At 33.5% G+C, this 17,940-nt stretch overlaps 1 protein-coding gene across 4 annotated transcripts in view; it reads right to left on the bottom strand.

Annotated features, from left to right (window-relative positions):
• The window catches only part of GRIK2 (glutamate ionotropic receptor kainate type subunit 2), a 655,703-nt gene that overhangs the window by 437,974 nt on the left and 199,789 nt on the right, over positions 1–17,940 (bottom strand). For all 4 annotated transcript variants that reach the window (XM_084776934.1, XM_084776935.1, XM_084776932.1 and 1 more), the window contains exon 3: positions 2,727–2,894. In XM_084776934.1, the coding sequence (XP_084633060.1) occupies positions 2,727–2,894 (168 nt within the window). The remainder of the gene's footprint in view (positions 1–2,726; positions 2,895–17,940) is intronic.

The following is a 17,940-nucleotide window of genomic DNA, read 5'->3' as shown; positions in this document are numbered from 1 at the left end:
AGTCTATATTTTTACACTGAACTTTGAAGGCACCATTAAGAATCTAGTAATATTTTATCTATATTTTTCTCACTCCTTCTGCTTTATTCTGCATTCTTTTGCTAACAGCAGAGTTTTGTCTCCCTTATATGGAGATAGTCATTAGCAAAATTACTAATCAAATGAATTTGTCTTGCAATTAATGATTTAGTTTACATTTGATGTGAAAAACAAAACATTTTACAGTAAATTCTAACTTTTTCCCTCCAGTCTTCTAAAACTTTTATCACCATGACATGGATCTGGAATGTGGAAAATAATTTGTATTCACAAAGATATGAATTCAAAGGTCAAGCATAATATGGCTTTGAAAAACAGAGGCTATCATCTTGGAAGAGAAGAAAGACTTTCATCCTTAGCAAAATTTTACCATATCAATTTCCATTAATATTAACAAGCTTGGAAGAAAACTTGATCAAACTAGAATTACAAACAATTATTTATGTTTCCATCAATGTAAGAAAGGTACTAAAACTATATTAGCATCACAGAAAGGCAAATATTGCTTTAAAGTATATGGTGACAACAAATGATGTGTTAGTCCATATTTTTCAGATTTCTTTTTTCTTTTTATTATTTTTGTATTTTACATATACAGCTATATTATTACACATATATATGATAAGTTACCTACAGCAAGAAGAATGATGAAACAATCAGGAATTATATAAATGCTACATTCATAGTGTTTTGGTTATTTGGGTTTTTGTTTGTTTGTTTTGTTTTATTTTAGACTGTATAAGTCTTTTATTTGTTTTTTATGTTTTTATTTTATTAATTTATTCACATTACAACTCAATTGTTATCCCATCACTTGTATTCTCCCATTCCTCCCTTCCTCCTATTTTCACCCTATTCTCTTCCCCTTGGTCTATGACCAAGGGTGACTTTCCCCCCCCCACTATATGGTCATAGGCTCCCAAGTTTCATCTTGGTAGCCTGCTTATTCTTTCTTTGAGTGCCATCAGGCCTCCCTACCAAGAAGGTGGTTAAATATGGGGTACCAGTGTTCATATCAGAGTCAGTCCCTGCTCTCCACATATATATACTGCTCTGAAGTATTATATTCATATAACTCAATTATAATACAATGTTTACTTCCAATACTTTGAAAGTGCTATTGTAGGCTGTTTAAGATATATAAGCTATACAAGTTAATTGTTAGTTGATCAAATCATGGTCACGTCAATTACTAGTCTATTTTTTCACAAGAATATACATCTATCTTTAAAAGAAAGATATGATTCTATAGATAGATAATGTAAAATAACTGGATAAAGTCTTCAAAAATCTCAGAGACCTACACAATATGTCATTTACAAATGTTTTTTTATTATTTTAAAATCTTTTTAAAATTTTTTTTATTAATTTATTCTTGTTACATCTCAATGGTTATCCCATCCCTTGTATCCTCCCCTTCTTCCCTCCCTCCCAATTTCCCCTTATTCCCCTCCCCTATGACTGTTCCTGAGGGGGATTGCCTTCCCCTGTATACGTTCATAGGGTATCAAGTCTCTTCTCGGTAACCTGCTGTCCTTCCTCTGAGTGCCACCAGGTCTCCCCTCCAGTTTAACAATAAGACGGGCTAACTTCTGGCAACACCCAGCCTCAAAAAAGACGATGCCCATCAAGGAACCTCCTAATGGAGATGGCTTCAAATGTGGCAAACGAGGCACTGGGCAAAATGTCCTTGTTTCTGCCACAGACAGAATTTTGCCTAAGAGTGAGCAAGCACGGATGCAGACAGAGTCAAGTCCTCAATAGTTCATGCCTCACAGATATGTCTTTCATATATATTGAGCCAGAACGCTGTAGATGATGATTCAATGTTATAGAGAGTTTTGGTTAACTGTTCAGTCAGTTATCTGTCTCTGTCATCTTCTCATATGGGACTGTACTCCCAGTCTACTCAGATAATTAATTTTATTCCTTCTTAAATCCTTGATGAGGTTGAAGCCCAGATAGTTTAGTTTTACAATTAAGGTTAGTTGTTTAGAGGTTAAGATATTTTCAGGTCTAGATAGATGTTTTAAGTTAATAAAGATGTTATTTCATTCTTACATGGTAACTGTGCCAAAGATGTGAGCTGTTATCCTATAATATTATCTATGCATATATGAAAAACTCACCTACACAACACTATGTAAACAGACTCAATATTGATACTACTGTTCCCATAATATATTCCTGGGTAATGGTTCTTTTTTAATACATTGCTTTAATATTTTTATTTAATATGTACTGGTGTTTTTATCTACATGTATGTTTGTGCCACCTGCATTCAGTACTCTCAGAAACCAGAAGTGGGTGTCAGATTCTTCTGCAACATAGATTATAGATCTTTGGTCACTGCCTTTGAGAATTTAATGTAGCTCCCCTGGAGGAACAGCAAATTATTTTATAATTTATTCTAGTTTGTATTTTGAAAGTTTAGTAGCAGTGAAAGTAGATAAGCAGGGAAAGACTATTTGTCTACTACAATTTTAATTTTAATTATAATTTGAATTTTAAGTAAAAGCTAATTAAAATTTATAAAATCAATTTTTCTCCAATAAAATGTATGCATATATTAAAGACAAATTATTCCACATAAATGTTAACTTATTAACTATATAAGGAGTCAAGAATTCACTTAAGTACACCTAGAATATGAATACTAGAAACCATAGTAAATAGCTATTAATTACCTTTCTTAGATGCTTCAAAACTGTCATAAAGGTTGATCTTCTGGGTATCATAAGTTAAGGTGGTATTGGGCAGCAAAGTCCTGTTCCTGTTGATTGTGTTCACAGCAAATCTGAATGCAAGTTCTTCAGCTCCCATTGGGCCAGATTCCACATATTCAAAAATACCGCCTAGAAAACCAAAAGAACAAGTATGGAAATGTTAGAAAACAGTTAAACATGTCACAATGTTTAAAAACCTTGTCTTTTTGTTTTCTCTCTCCTCTCACTTCTCTGTCTCTGTCTCTCTCTGTCTCTCTCCGTCTCTCTCTGTCTCTCTGTCTCTGTCTCTGTCTCTGTCTCTGTCTCTCTCTTTCTCTCTCTCTCTCTCCCCCACTGTGTGTGTGTGTGTGTGAGAGAGAGAGAGAGAGAAGAGAGAGAGAGAGAGAGAGAGAGAGAGAGAGAGAGAGAGAGAGAGAGAGAGAGAGAGAGAGAGAGGATCTGTTTCTTGATGGGAATTGTATTTAGTTTTTCTATGAGATTTTAGATATTATATAATATTAAAAAACTTTAGAATTTTTGCCCAATTTAGCATTGTTTAAAGGTACTTTTTTCCTTCATATTTTATAATTACTTATTTTAAGACAAAAGACAAAACTGAAAATTATCTGCTGTATTTTTATACACTAACACAAAATTGTCAATACTGAATAATGCCAAATTGCAATGCTTGTTGGAAAGGCTGAGTTAATTTTGTCTTCATTAAGTAAGGCATCACAATTCTTTAACCCAAAATTTATATTGACAATGACTTTCTTGGCAATATATCCATAATGGTAAAATACTCAAATTTATACCTTCTGAAAATCAACAAACATCTAATTGGACTTAAGCCTATTCAAGAGGAGAAAATGCATGATAGATAGTGGAAACCTAGCCAACTTCATGTGGCTGGTGTGGTCATAGACCCCAGAGGAGAACCTATTATTGTTTATTTTTCTAAACCAATATTTTAACTGTATTATAAATAATTATGTTTATGCAGAAAAATAACTGCAATTCTCGCTCCTAAGAATAGAAGCTTCTTTTCATAGCAGACAGAGGCTACTACAGAGCTTCATGGGTGGTCATGAATGCAGAGAACATCTGACTTTAGGGTGTAGTACCCCAGTTGGTAAATCTAAAATACAGCATCCATACCTAACTCAGGGAACATTATAGCAGAAGGGGCAAAAGGTGGGAAGAGGCAGAGAGACCAGGATATTACTACTAGATAGTATCTACTAGACTTGACAGAGATCCATGACATCTCAACAGCATGGTTGCCTAAATAATACCTGAATAATGACAATGCCAGTTGACATGTCAATTTTGTTGGCAAAATTTCATAAGACTGCATGCACACTTAGATGAAGCATTATAGGCAGTCAATAGCTGTTGAGGGAGGAAAAAACAGTTTTCTCCTGGACTAAAACCCACAGAAAAGTTATCAAATTCTAAGAACACTAATGCAGGAAATTATTTAAGAAATTAAACATTTACATCAATAACACACACACACAAGTATGGAAAATGCAAATGTGGGATTTTTCCTATACAAAATTAAAGCAAAGTAACATTGCTCTATTAATTTTATTTTCTGTGTCCTTTCAGAAGACATGACAGTCATGGATGCTGCATCTTCACAACAAAGCCCTTCATCTGACTTAAAGCATGGGAAGTAATTCAGTGTGATTTTAAAAATATATCCCCTCAAGCTCCATAAGCTGTCTCTCAGCCACTTCTTCATCCTTGTCCCTGCCTTCTTCCTCTCTGGTTACATTACCACCTCCTTTTATGGAACTGCAATATCTGACCTTAACAGAATCTTTTCCTTATTTTTTTTCCCTTGGTGAATGGAATTAAAGAGACATACCTACACATGAGCTCTCCCCAACCTCTGTCACTGAGAAAAGAGTGTTTCAAAGATGAAGCAACCTTTCCAAATCTACATCATGTACTTTCAGCACAATCATACAAAAATCAAACTTCCCTCAATGAATTAGTTCTCAGTTGGCTATTCATACCCTACCTACAAAAGTTACTTTGATTTCTGAATGTCACCTGACAGCATGAATAGCAAACTGCTCTTCAAATTTAATAAGATGTATGCTATTGTAAGGCCTCCTCTAACAATGAGGAATTAGAACTCAGAAAACACAGTACAAGAAAAATTTATATTCAAACAGAATAATAAAATTGATAATATGATGGCATGTTGGCTTTAAATAGCCAATTTGTTGTTGTGGTTACTAAAGCAATAAATTTGAGAAATAGGATTTTAATGTATTTAAAATTGTCACGTATTATGTTAAGCAGAAGAAAATTAAATAACATATTTCTTATGGTTATTCATGTATATGTATATGCTAAAGTCAAAAGAGGTATAGCAGGAGCTGTAAAGTCAGAATAGATTTACATTTTGCCTCTGCACTTGCCACTGTGACAATCTGTGCATTTGTTTAAAGCCTCTAAGTTTGTTTTGTTTTGCTTTTATTTATTTTGGGGGTGGGAGGATGAGAAGAGATGATATTAAGTGTAGTTGTTTTAAAGATGAAATATTAGACTATACAAAGTACTGAAAAGAGACAGTATTAAATTCACTGTCCTCAAAGTAATGCCATGTCGGGAAATTTCAGAAGAAGAAACTGTTCTCACCAAAATCACAAGCTAAAAATGTCACGGAGCCAAGGTTACAATCTGTTCACACTGCACTTCAAACTGTTGCCTATTTCACAAAGAATTAGCAGTTTTCTCAAAAACTTCACTCAGGCAAAACATACAGAATTTTCTGTACCATATGATATGATGCCTCCAATAAAACGTAATTAGATACAGAAGATTTTGACCATAAAAGTGGAAAAAGGCTTGCATCTATACAGTGCTTTCAAAGTTTATCATGAATAAAAGTCAGTAAGGAAATGCAAACAGGAAATAGTTTACAAATTCCAAAATAGAATTTTAAATTGGATTATTTTTGTGTGTGATATGCTGAAATGGTCAATATTTGATGGCAGTGACTTCAACCCTTTTATTTTCATTTCTCTTTATAAATAATTCAGATAAAATATTACACTCACATTTTATCATTGCCTTGACTATGTAAATAAGTCTTTTAAGTTATTTGGGATAACTGATTCTCTATCAAAAAACATTTTTAACTATTAAAAAACCCCTAACATGAAATCAGAATATCTCCTTGAAAAGGTACCCAATGTTATTAACTGGAGAGAAGAGCCTGACTAACACAGTACTCTGACATGCTCAGGACAGACTTTAATAGGAAGTATCCCCATGAAAAATCTATTAAAAACCTACATCGAATAAATCTTATATTGGTAGCACAAATCCAGGAGTGTATTGGTAGGGAGGGTTTAAATCTATTTATTTAAACATTGAGATATGTTATAACACATTCACATGATAAAAGAAAATATAATTGCTATAATGGATGTTATAAAAGTACTTTAGGAGTTTGTTCATTAGTTTTAGAAAATCAGAAAATAAAATAAAAATAACATTTTCTTAGGGCAGAGCTACAAATTGACACTTGTTATATTTAATTGTAGAATGGAAAGAAAATCCATTATAGTGACAAAATGACAAGAATAGATGCAATAGTCACGTTAATGTTGATCTTATTTAATTATATAATATAGTGAAATATTTTTTGTCAATAATGCTGAATAAAAATAGCAAACCTATAGAAATGTTTCAGCAGCATATTTCCACCAAATAAACACTAAATAGAGACTAGTTTTGATAGTGTAATTGATGAACTTTTTCACATTTTCCCAATTACTCTCTGTAAGGTGAAACTAGAACAGTTTAAAGATATATGCAAATTAAGGACATCAGCAACTGTTTATTTTTCAACATATATTTGTACATACACAGATGTACTTGCTAGGCGATATTTCCATCACAAAGCCAATGTTAGATAGATAATAGGTAAGTAAAAATACAGCAAAGACCTACTATATATACAAACTGGCTTGAGTCCATGTTTACCTCTGCCTTTTCAACACTAAGTATTTGTTAAAGGACCACTTTCTTCAGCTAGAAAACAGACAATGTTTTTCCTTAAATCAGTTCTTGAATACTTTTCTATTTCAGAAGATGGACAAACAGATGGACTCTGTAGCTGTAGTGGAACGTCAAAGGTACAAGATAAAGCAGTGAGACTGTCAGACCTGAGTATTCCTTATTTCAGTACTGAAATCTTCCTGGAGCTTCACTGTGTAAAAAAAAGCTCTTATTTAGGTGTCAGAAAACAGAGCTGAATGAGTACACTAGGGAGACCTACTAACACATATAATCAGGGTTAGCTGTAGCACAGAAAAAAAATCATGTCTATAGAAACTTACTTTGTATTCAGGTCAGGTAAAAATGAAGACCCAAATCTATGTTGAGAACTGGTGGAAGACACAGTGTAGGAGATGAAACAGTGCTTCTTCTCAACTGCCAGAAGCAAGGTTGTCTCCACTGTACTGCACTCTTCACCCTAGCATGACTAAAGCTCCTGAGCTATAAAGGTGTGTTACCAATTAACAACAGTGAAAACAGATCTATTTCCTTTTTAATACCTAACTAAATGAGAGGGGTAAATGTTCTGTATTTTCTAAATAGCCTTCTCTTTTTTCTAGAAAATGCCTTTTAGAATAATGTTCTAAGCTAGGCTGGCAGTACATTACCGCAATCATTTAATCTCAGTACACAGGAGGCAGTAACAGATAGGTTTGGTTGTTGTTTTGTTGTTGTTGTTTTGGTTTGTGTGTGTGTGTGTGTGTGTGTGTGTGTGTGTGTCTGTCTGTCTGTGATTTTGAAGCTAACTTGGTCTATAGGGAGAGTTCTAAGCAAGTCAGGGCTATAGGAGGATTCCATGTCAATAACAAAAACAACTGTCAGGAGTTTATAATGAGACCCTTTCAATAATAATAAATAAATAAATGATATAGAAATAAATCTTCTCATTTGACCACTTGATTTTTGGGGCTTTTCTTCCTGTAGAGGAGTAAATTCCATTTTGGAATTTAATATATTTTCCTGTGTCCTTCTTTTAATTTTATTTTTCAATAAAATTTTTAGGTACTAGATAATCGAACGAGAGTCACAGAAATCTTAAACGTGTTTTTAATTACAGAAAAGGTAATTAAAGATAAATAGCAAATAATAAATAAATAGCAAAGGTAAATAAAGATAAATAAAGATAAAAAGCAAAAGTCATCAAGTCTTAGGAAATCTATAATGTAAACTTTAACATACATAAAGTCACCATCCTGAAGAAAGTGTAGAACATTCTAGCAGCATTAGAAGAAAGATAAAATAATTGTTTCAGCTTAGTAATATATAAAAATATATATATAGTTTATATATATATATGAAATATAGAGCTAAATATACAAGATATGATAGATATTGATTTACATTAGAATTTTAGATGCACCAAGATAGAAAAGATGTTTTCTTCAAGGCTGCCAAATAGAAATACCCAAAACATTACGAATGTAACACTTATATAATTTCTGATTGTGTTCTTGCTGTAGGTAGTTTATTGTATGTATGTATAATAACATAAACGTATATGTAAAAAAAGAAAAATTTAAAAACAAATTATTTAAAGAAAAACATAAGTCTTAATGATAGATATGATGAAAAGTTAAGGGACCAAAAAACTGCTTTCTCAAAAAAACAAACAAACAAACAAACAAAAAGAAAGAAGAAGACGGTCAAAGATACGGATGTTTAAAATATGAGGAAGACTGTGTGGTCAGAAGACAAAAAGATGGAAGCTACCATCAAGAAAGCTGAAAATTAATGAACCAATCAAACAAAGCTGGAAAATCAAAAACAGAAAAAAGAAAGAAAAGAAATAAGCATACATAGAATACAAATGAAGGAAATAGAAAATAACAAGAACTATAAATTTGGCAGTTGGGAAAGATTAATGAAATGTCTAAAATTTTTCAAAGACTGATAATAAAAAATAAAAAATACAATAACAAAATGACAGAGAAACATGGAAATACAGATTCCTAAATTAAATGTGATATTTTCTTCATATAAATCAAGTTATTTACTTTTTTTCAAGTAAGGTTGTTAGAAAGTCTTAGAGAGAATGGCAATTTTTTCTTTAAATTATTGCTGGATTTCATCAATTAATTGACAGAATTTCTATTATGTTTTAATCTCCTCAGTCATTACTGAACTGTTTAGATTTTTTTATTTCTTCAGAAGTCAGGATGTATATTTCTAGAAATTTAAATATTTGTATTGTTATCCAATTTGCTAGTGATGTCCATTCATAGTAATCTCAAAGGAAGACAGACAAATGGACAGATGATATATGTGTGTATATGTTGCAATATATGCTGAAACATATAATTATATAAAATGCTCACCATTAAACAGGAAATACATATTAGAATCATATTGACCTATTACCTACTACCTGTTTAAATGAGTACTAATAAATATATAAATGATAATGCTACAGTTCTAGGAAGAAGGGATTGTAATTTCAATGAGTGCTCATGCATGTCATGAAGTGGCTCAATCAATAAAATTACTCACTGAACAAACCAGAAGTTTGGTCAATCTACAGATGTGCATGGAAGAGAATTAACTTGAAAAGTTGTCTCTTGAATTTACATATATTTATTGCACAAACATACACACATGCACATATTAATTATATGCCCAAATGTGAAAGTGAAGAAATAATCTCACTGAAAGAAAAGCATAGGTTAAAATGAGTTACTTAAAACGAATAAATACATGTTATATTTGACTATATCAACACTCTAGCCAAGGCTGAAGTCCATACATATGCATGTGTGTATGTATGTGCGTGTTACAGAGAGATTTTTTTAAAGTTTTGCATTAACAGAAAAGGTGAGCAAAATAAACACTCTACATGCAGACAACCGGACAAGCATCGCCTTCCTAAAAAGCATCATATGGACAGTAAACAAAGACATGTGATCAACCTTACAATATTCAGGCACTGGAAGTTAAAATCAGGATTCAAACATTTTTTATCAGAATAGCCAGCTAAAATGAAAAATGAAAACATAAATGAATTTAGTTTGAAAGTCTTGTTTTATAGTTTTCTAACAGAGACCATACAACTATGTCAAATAGCAAATTACCTTCTGAGATATATACCCAGGGAATTATAAGCATCCTCAAACAAATGTGTACAATGCTGTTTGGTACACTGTGTAATATAGGCATGCCTGCAAACTTTTGTTCAACACAATATAGATGTTATTATTAAGGTATAGAGAGCAGACACGAAATATTTGTGATATATAATGTCATATTTTTAATGTTAAAAATAAATGCTGATGATGAAGTGTAGTCACACTAGAGAGGACACATCCTCCCTGGTTTTTCATCTGTAATGCACTGATGTGAACAATATCAAGAAACTGAAGGGGTAAATACTCCCTTCAGGACAAAGACAGTGAAAACTGTAATAGAGGTTTTCTAAGAAAGAAATATATATTTATTTATCTTTTTTTTACATTTAAATTTATATTATTACACATGTCTACAATTAATACCCACAGCAAGAACAACCACAAAGCAATCAGCAACTGTATAAATGTTACATTCATAGTGTTTTGGTTATTTGTATTTGGCAACCTTGAAGAAAACATCTTTCCTATCTTTGTGAGTCTAAAAACTGAATTTAAGTCAATATATCATATCTCATCTTTCTGTCAGATATATTGGGCCAGAAGGCTGAATATGGTGCTCCACCAATACAGAGAGACTTGGGTGACTGTTCAGGCAGCAAACTGTCCTTGTCATTTTCTCACTGTGGAAGCTGCTTACCTGTACTTCCTGTCTCTTATAGGGTTAAAGATCAAATAGTATAGTTTTACAATTAAGCTTAGTTGTTTTGGGGTAAAGATGTTTTTTTAGGTCTAAAGGTATATTTTTGGATTACAGATTTTTATTAAGAAATTGTCTTAGTTAGTGTTTTATTGATGTGAAAAGTGGCCATGACCATAGCAACTCTTATAAAGGAAAGTGTTTAATTAGGGATAGCTTATAGTCTTAGAGGTTTAGCCTATTATTAACAAGGATGGAATTGTGTCTGCACACAGGCAGACATGGTGCTGGGGAAGGAGCTCAGAGTTCTGTATCTAGATTGGCGGGCACACAACCCTCTCCCCCCAACAAGACTATACCTCTAATCCTTTCAATTTCTGCTACTCCTTATGTATTCAAATTCATGAGCCTATGGCACCATTCTTCTTCAGACAATCACAGAAATTAAATAGCAAAATGTCTTTTTCTAACCATCCATAAAACTGTAGAAGAATATTTTATCACAAGGTTTGAAGGGACATTTTCACTTTAAGTAACCTAATTTATTTTAAACATTGAAAAATAATATTTATGTGTGCCATATGTATTCTTTAAGAGCACGTGTAACTAAATTTTACCATTTTACTATGAGACATCAGAACTGTATGTAACATTTCATAAAACATACACTCATGAAGAGAGAATTACCTGTAGAGTTCACAAATCATATTTAGTGGGTAAATTCTAGAATGATAAATATATAGATCTATATGATCTTGAAGCAGCTTCTTAGTAATCTACAATTGGGTTCTGGGTGGACTTATAATAGCATTCATCCAATTTCAGATATTTGGGATTTGAGGTAACTTGTTTTCAAAGTCTTTACTCTTCACATGATCCAGACAACTTTTACTGGCTTTCCATGCTTACCTTTGGATTTCTAGCATAGAAAAATTTAATCTGATATAATGGTTCTCAAAGCTTTATTTATTTTTTTGGTTTATGTTTATGAATTTTAAAAGGGATGCTATATATCTTATAGCTTCTATTTCAAATAATAAAATCCCTGCAGTTGTTTTCTAGGCTTAGAGTAAGTAAAAGTCAATAGTTCTCCACATTCTATCATAGGTTTGTTAGAGGAACGAGGAGGCTCAGGAGAGAATGACATAGTTTCATTGCTCTGTTTTATAGACAGAGAAGACTAAATGGTAAAAGGTCCTGGATTACACAAAACAAATATTGCCAGAACTTTTCCCATAAGTCTGTGAAGCACAAACAAACATTGTTGCCCATTACCGAAATGAAAGATTTATTAATCAATTACTGAAACCTTGCCAATGCTTTTCTTCTATAGATGAATATTCACAGTAGAGGATTGTATGACTCATAAACCTATGATGAATGTGACAAGCAACAAAGCTTCAACCCCTGAGAGTTTCTGAAGGTCCCATCTTAAAGTGGATACAAGCACTACATTACAGACTTTTAATTTGAGAGTCTATGTTCTGAATGACAAAGCACTCATTGTTCTTTTAGAATATGTACTTGTTTTCTGAGGATACTGTTACTCTAAAACTGTTTTCTATGTACCTAACAACAGTGAAAGAGGTGTCCCTCAGTTTTTAATTTTGTAAAAATAATTATTCAAAAGATAAAAGAGTTGTTAACAGTCTTTAATTTTTATACTGTGTGCTGTTAAACTATATATAATTATTTATTTTTTAAAATTACATAAGTTCACATTCCCTTTCTTTGCTCTACACTCTCTCTTATATAACCTATGCTTATTTTTTTTTTATTATTTTAACATATATCTCTGTGCAAACATAGGTAATCCTAAATATAGTTGCATGCTCATTTTGGGTATGTTACTCATATGTATATTTTCAGGACTGATCATTTGGTATTGAATAACCAATTGATGGTCCCTTTCCTGGGAAAGACTATTTCTCTTGCTCTCAGCATTCTTTAGTTCCCTGTAGTTCTTGGTGTGGGGTTGACACTTTCTGTGCTTTACCCATTCACTTCAGCATATCTACCGTTGCTGTTCTTGTTCACTTCATGCTTAGACTGTCATGTTGGTGAGATTTTATTAGTGTAACTTCTAAATATTTTGATCATAAATGGCATTAGATAAGTCATTTTTCTCCTTAAGGAAAATAATTATAGTAAGGTATATATGATACATAGGTAGATTACAGATAGTTAGGAAGATAGATTATAGATAGATAGATAGATAGATAGATAGATAGATAGACAGACAGATAGGTGATGGATGATATAATATACTGTCCCTACAAAATCCATTACTGAAAACATTCAGGTATAAGGGACTGACTTTCACACAAACTCTGGTGCTCCATATTTGACCACGTCCCCAGGATAGGGAGGCCTGGTGGCACTCAGAGGAAGGATAGAAGAGGTTCCCCTCAGTCACAGTCATAGGTGAGAGGATTAGGGGGAAAGCGGGAGGGAGGGAAGAATGGGAGGACACAAGGGAGGGGATAACAATTGAGATATAACATGAATAAATTAATAAAATATATATTTTAAAAAGTAAAAGTAGAAAAATCTTAAACAAAGTATATGTAAGATATTTTATTTACCTTTCTGAAAGTTCAAATAATTTCATCATAAAGTTCTAGAAGAGAGGGATAAAAGCAAGATCTGAAATTTCTATACTTACTCAATTTTATGGATTATACTGAAAAGATGTGCTAAAATATCATTTAATTAGCCTGCAAGCATGTATACACTATATTTTTAAGTTGATGTTACTGCAAATGCAATAATGACACACAATCTAAATATTCTTTTCTCTTACCCTTCTCCAGATATTTTATTTTTTAGTAATTAATTTATTTATTCCCATTACATTCCCTGAGTATTTTATTTGCTTTTTTAATTAATCAATATTTCTTGCACTAGTATGCCCAGTAGAGGCACATGAACAGCCATCGGACGCTGTCCTTCACACCTCACTGAAGAGCTCCAGCATGAAAAGCTCTTATTGTGCTCTTTTCTACAGAGTCTAGTCATTTGCCCACACAGGAACAACTTACACATAGCTTTCATTTGATCATCATGAGGAATTTTAAAAGATATTTCATCTTCCTATTTTATTTAGACCCAAATACTTGAATGTTTTGATTCTTCCATAATCATTCTGCTCCTTCAATTTCTTATTTTCCCCCCTCAAAACACAATAAAGACAAATGTAATATTCCAAATTGGTTCAAGAAATGAAAATTGTAATAGAGTTTTCAGTTGCCTAAGTTAATTATACATTCAAAGATAGTTTTTGATAATATAATAAAATCAAGAGACTTATTGTATAAATCTAGTATAAAACTGTAGAGAAAGACTGACATTTTGATATACTGGATTTTTTTTCTTTTATATGTTTATATGTGGTTCTGATTAGTATAATCTATTTGGGGCTGATGTAATTTTCTAACTGAGACTATTCACATATTGATATTATCATAAACTGTGTCTACTAATTATATAAAGTGAGGACATAACAATTCCAAGCTATATTTGAAGAAAAGGGTTTTATTGTAGATATAACGAAGAATATAGCCAGAGGCTTCTGGAAGAGTCTAGAGCAGGGAGAGAATGTAGTAGACTAAACATGATTAATAGACTGAATCAAACCATGGGAGGAAAGGGAGGGTAGAGAAATAAAGACAGGAGGATCAAGATAAAGGAGCAAGAGAGATGGGACCAAGAGCACACTAAAGGAAAACATGGCCGACATTAACTTGTTTATCTTAAAGTATCAATTCACATTACTACACAGTTTCACTGAATGCTCTATTTCCTCTTTCTGTACTTAAGTGAAGTATAAATATTCTATGCTCAAGCCAATGATAAAAATGGTGGCCAAAAGAACATTATAAAACAAAGCGCTTTTTCCACATCCTCACCAGCATGTGATGGCACTTGAGTTTTTTATCTTAGGCATTCTGACAGGTGCAAGACAAAATCTCAGGGTCATTTTGATTTGCATTCCCTGATGACTAATGACATTGAACCTTTCTTTAAGTGTTTCTTGGCCATTCTTCTGCTGAGAATTATTTGTTTAGCTCTGTACCCCAACATAGACACATGGGGCCTTACAGAGATGGAAGAACCACCAAAGATTATGCATGGACTGGATGCAGGCCCCCTACACAGTCCTTCTATCAACTGTGGAGCAAGCTTTCAAAAATGAACCTACACGGGCCATTCTTATTCAAACCACCATAATTAACTGCCTGGATCCCAAGGGCATTTGGTCATATTGTAAGAACCAACTCATGCCATATTCTGTATGTCCTGTATCTAATGACATGGTTGGTATTTTCTGTGAGAACTTGTCTTCTAGGTGACCTTTCTCTGCGAATGACCATGTACTGCTGTACCTGCACCTGCCAGCAGTTCCTAGAAACTCCACTCAATCTGCCTGTCGTTCAACTTTCCTGTGGCCTATAACTTCCCCTTGAGATCCAGCCTTCATTCAACCTGCCTGAAGGTGATCCACATTGCCCGCCTTACAGTTTTTCCCCTTTATAAACCTACTGCCCTTGAAGCCCTGCACCACTCTCCTAGTCTGCTGCATCATGAGTCCTGGTGGTCTCTTTGGGGAGTCTGGAGATTGGGGCCATCTCAGTTTACAATATCACAATAAAAATGTATTTAGTCCAACTTTAAAACTCCCCATTGTATGTCACAGTCTCAACACAGTTTAAATATTCAACATTCAAACTCTCTTCTGAAACTCAAAGCAATCTCTTAATTGTAAAATTAAAACGCCAATTGTGTTTCTAACATACTATTATAAAGACGATATATTATTATGCCAAAAGGGAGGAATGGAGTAAGTAAGGAAATATGGAATCAAAGGTTGGGATTAGGACCCTCAACAAGCATCTGAGACGCCCATTTAACAAAAGAAAGATCTTCTAGGTTCTCCCAGCATCTCTTAGTCTCTAACTGTTGCTGGGCTTGGTTAGCATACCTTGCCCCTACCTTAATGTTCCAGCTCAGAGTCTGGGCTTCCATTCATTCAGAGACTTCTCACTATGTAATCCAGGCATTGTATCTTTCCTTTCTTTACACAGCTTGCATATGCTTTTGCTTTCTCCCTGCTCCACCCCCTTGATTTTCTCTCTCCCTCTCTCTACATGGTGACTTACCTAGCCCTGTTCCTTGGGTCCAATGAACCTGTCCAACATCTGCCAGTAAACTGCCTTTTATACTTTAATTTGGAATAAATTGGCTCATTTCATCTACAGAGAATATCTATCACAAAACAAGACTGAAATCCAGCAAGGCAAATTCCAATTCCGGTAGCTTTGTGTCAGATGTCAAAGAGCGCACATGGTTATATCCTTATAGATTTCTGATTGAAACACTCTTCTTTGCAGACATTTCACAGCCCTGGCACTTCCAACACCCTGGGGTCTCCAATGCAATGCTTATTTCACTTTCCAGTTATTCACACAATAAACAATAGTCTTTCAGGAACTCCAAGCAAGGTTTTACACAAACACACACACACACACACACACACACACACACACACACACACACACACACACAGGTATGCACTTTTTTTGTATTTTCATAAGCTTTGATTTTTTCATGTTGCTTTGGAACCAGAAAATCCCTCAGGCTTTTTTCTTTCAAAAGTTGTGGGAGCAGCAGGGCAGGGTCCTAGACTAGAGCCCCACTTCCTGTACTCCATTTCTTCTTACCACTTTCAACACAAACCTTCGCTTCCAACTTTAAATTTCCTGGTGATCTTTTTCTTGTCAAATTGTACATTTTGCATTTATTTTTTCCCTGTTTGTTTTTGCTTGTTTGTTTTGTTTTGTTTTGTTTTTTCTTTCTCATTGTAGACCTGCATATGAGTAATCACTGAAATCCAGGTTACAGAGTCAATATCAAGCTGTATTGAATTCTTCTTTGCCAAGAAAATTTGAACAAAATTCTTCAATTTAGCACCAGGCAAATATTGCGACAAGGACAAGGGTAAAATATAGATCATAGCTAAGTATGCAGTGGAGCTACTCATTGGATTTGCAATTTTAAACTTTTAATAATGGCTCTTATTGGCCACAGCTATTTCGAAGCAAGCTGGTAAGTATTATGCAGAAAGAAGATTTCTGTGATACAGAGAAGAAAATTCTTTTTTAAAAATACATTTTAAAGGTTAGTACTAACCAGACATGAACAACAAAGAGATTTAGAAGACTGTCAGTATGTATACAACCATTAAGAAAACCACCTTTGAACCTCTATGAAGTCCATTTATGAACTGTTCTGTTTTCTCACAGTTCCAGTCTCATCAAATAACATCCTTTTGTCACCACCACAGTTCCTGTCGATACTCTGTGGACAGGGAACATTTGACTTCCTGGACTACACCTGAGCCCTGGCTTACAGTGTGTATTTAACAAATGTTTGAACTATAATTCCCTAAGACTGTGGTAGGAATGAGTATGTTGTGGAAGTTTTGAATCATATGTAAACATGTTTTTGTTTTAATCCCAGGTGCCAGATATGGGGATTGCTCCAATTTATCTACAGCTGATGAATGCCTCTTATCTGCTGTGAACTACCTCCTGCAAGTGCATAGGTTTTTTTAAGTAGGGATAAAAGCCAGACCAAAAAGAGAGACTGATGGCTTCAAGAAAGAAGGCTGTTGGTGCTTCCTCCCTGCTGCTTTTTGTTGTTGTTGATGCAGTTTGATGAGAAAAAGTTGGAGATATCTGGAAATAGAGATTGGACTCAATGACCCAAAACAGTAGGAAGTAGCTAAGAAAAACTATGCCCCTTTTTCCAACTAACCTTTCTCTCCTACCTTGTGTTGGAAGGGATTCGGGTAGAAAGGCGAGAAAGAGATATAAGGAACCCAAAATAAAAATAGATTTTAAAAGTATGCCAACATGAGTGTCTTCAAAGTATCAATAAAATAAATTGAATTTTATAGTCATAGTTAACATAACTTTAAAGAAATATTGTATACATTTATTAAGTGATAATAGGAGTGTCAAACGAAATCTATGGTGGCATGCAGAAATCCAGAACACAATCCAGCTAAGCACATAATAAGTTACAAGGTTAACAGCTGTTGCTTATAATGAAGAAAGTCTATAGAAGAGAATACAAAATTTATAATACTAATTTAGTAAAAGTATATTTTTTAAATCTCATTTTTTACAACTACTCTAGGCATACAATAACCGGTATTGTTATTTCTTGGGAAATGAATAAAAGCTGAAAGACTGTCAAGCAGTCCTTAGGAGAAATACAGAAGAAAATGTAAGGAAAACATAAATGTGCAAATGATTTTAAAGTTATCCATTACAAACTTCTACTTCTAATTTTC

The sequence above is a fragment of the Acomys minous genome (genome assembly GCF_964271855.1).
Source record: "Acomys minous genome assembly, chromosome: 3".
NCBI lineage: Eukaryota > Metazoa > Chordata > Mammalia > Rodentia > Muridae > Acomys > Acomys minous.
This window is presented reverse-complemented; position numbering and strand designations above follow the sequence as displayed.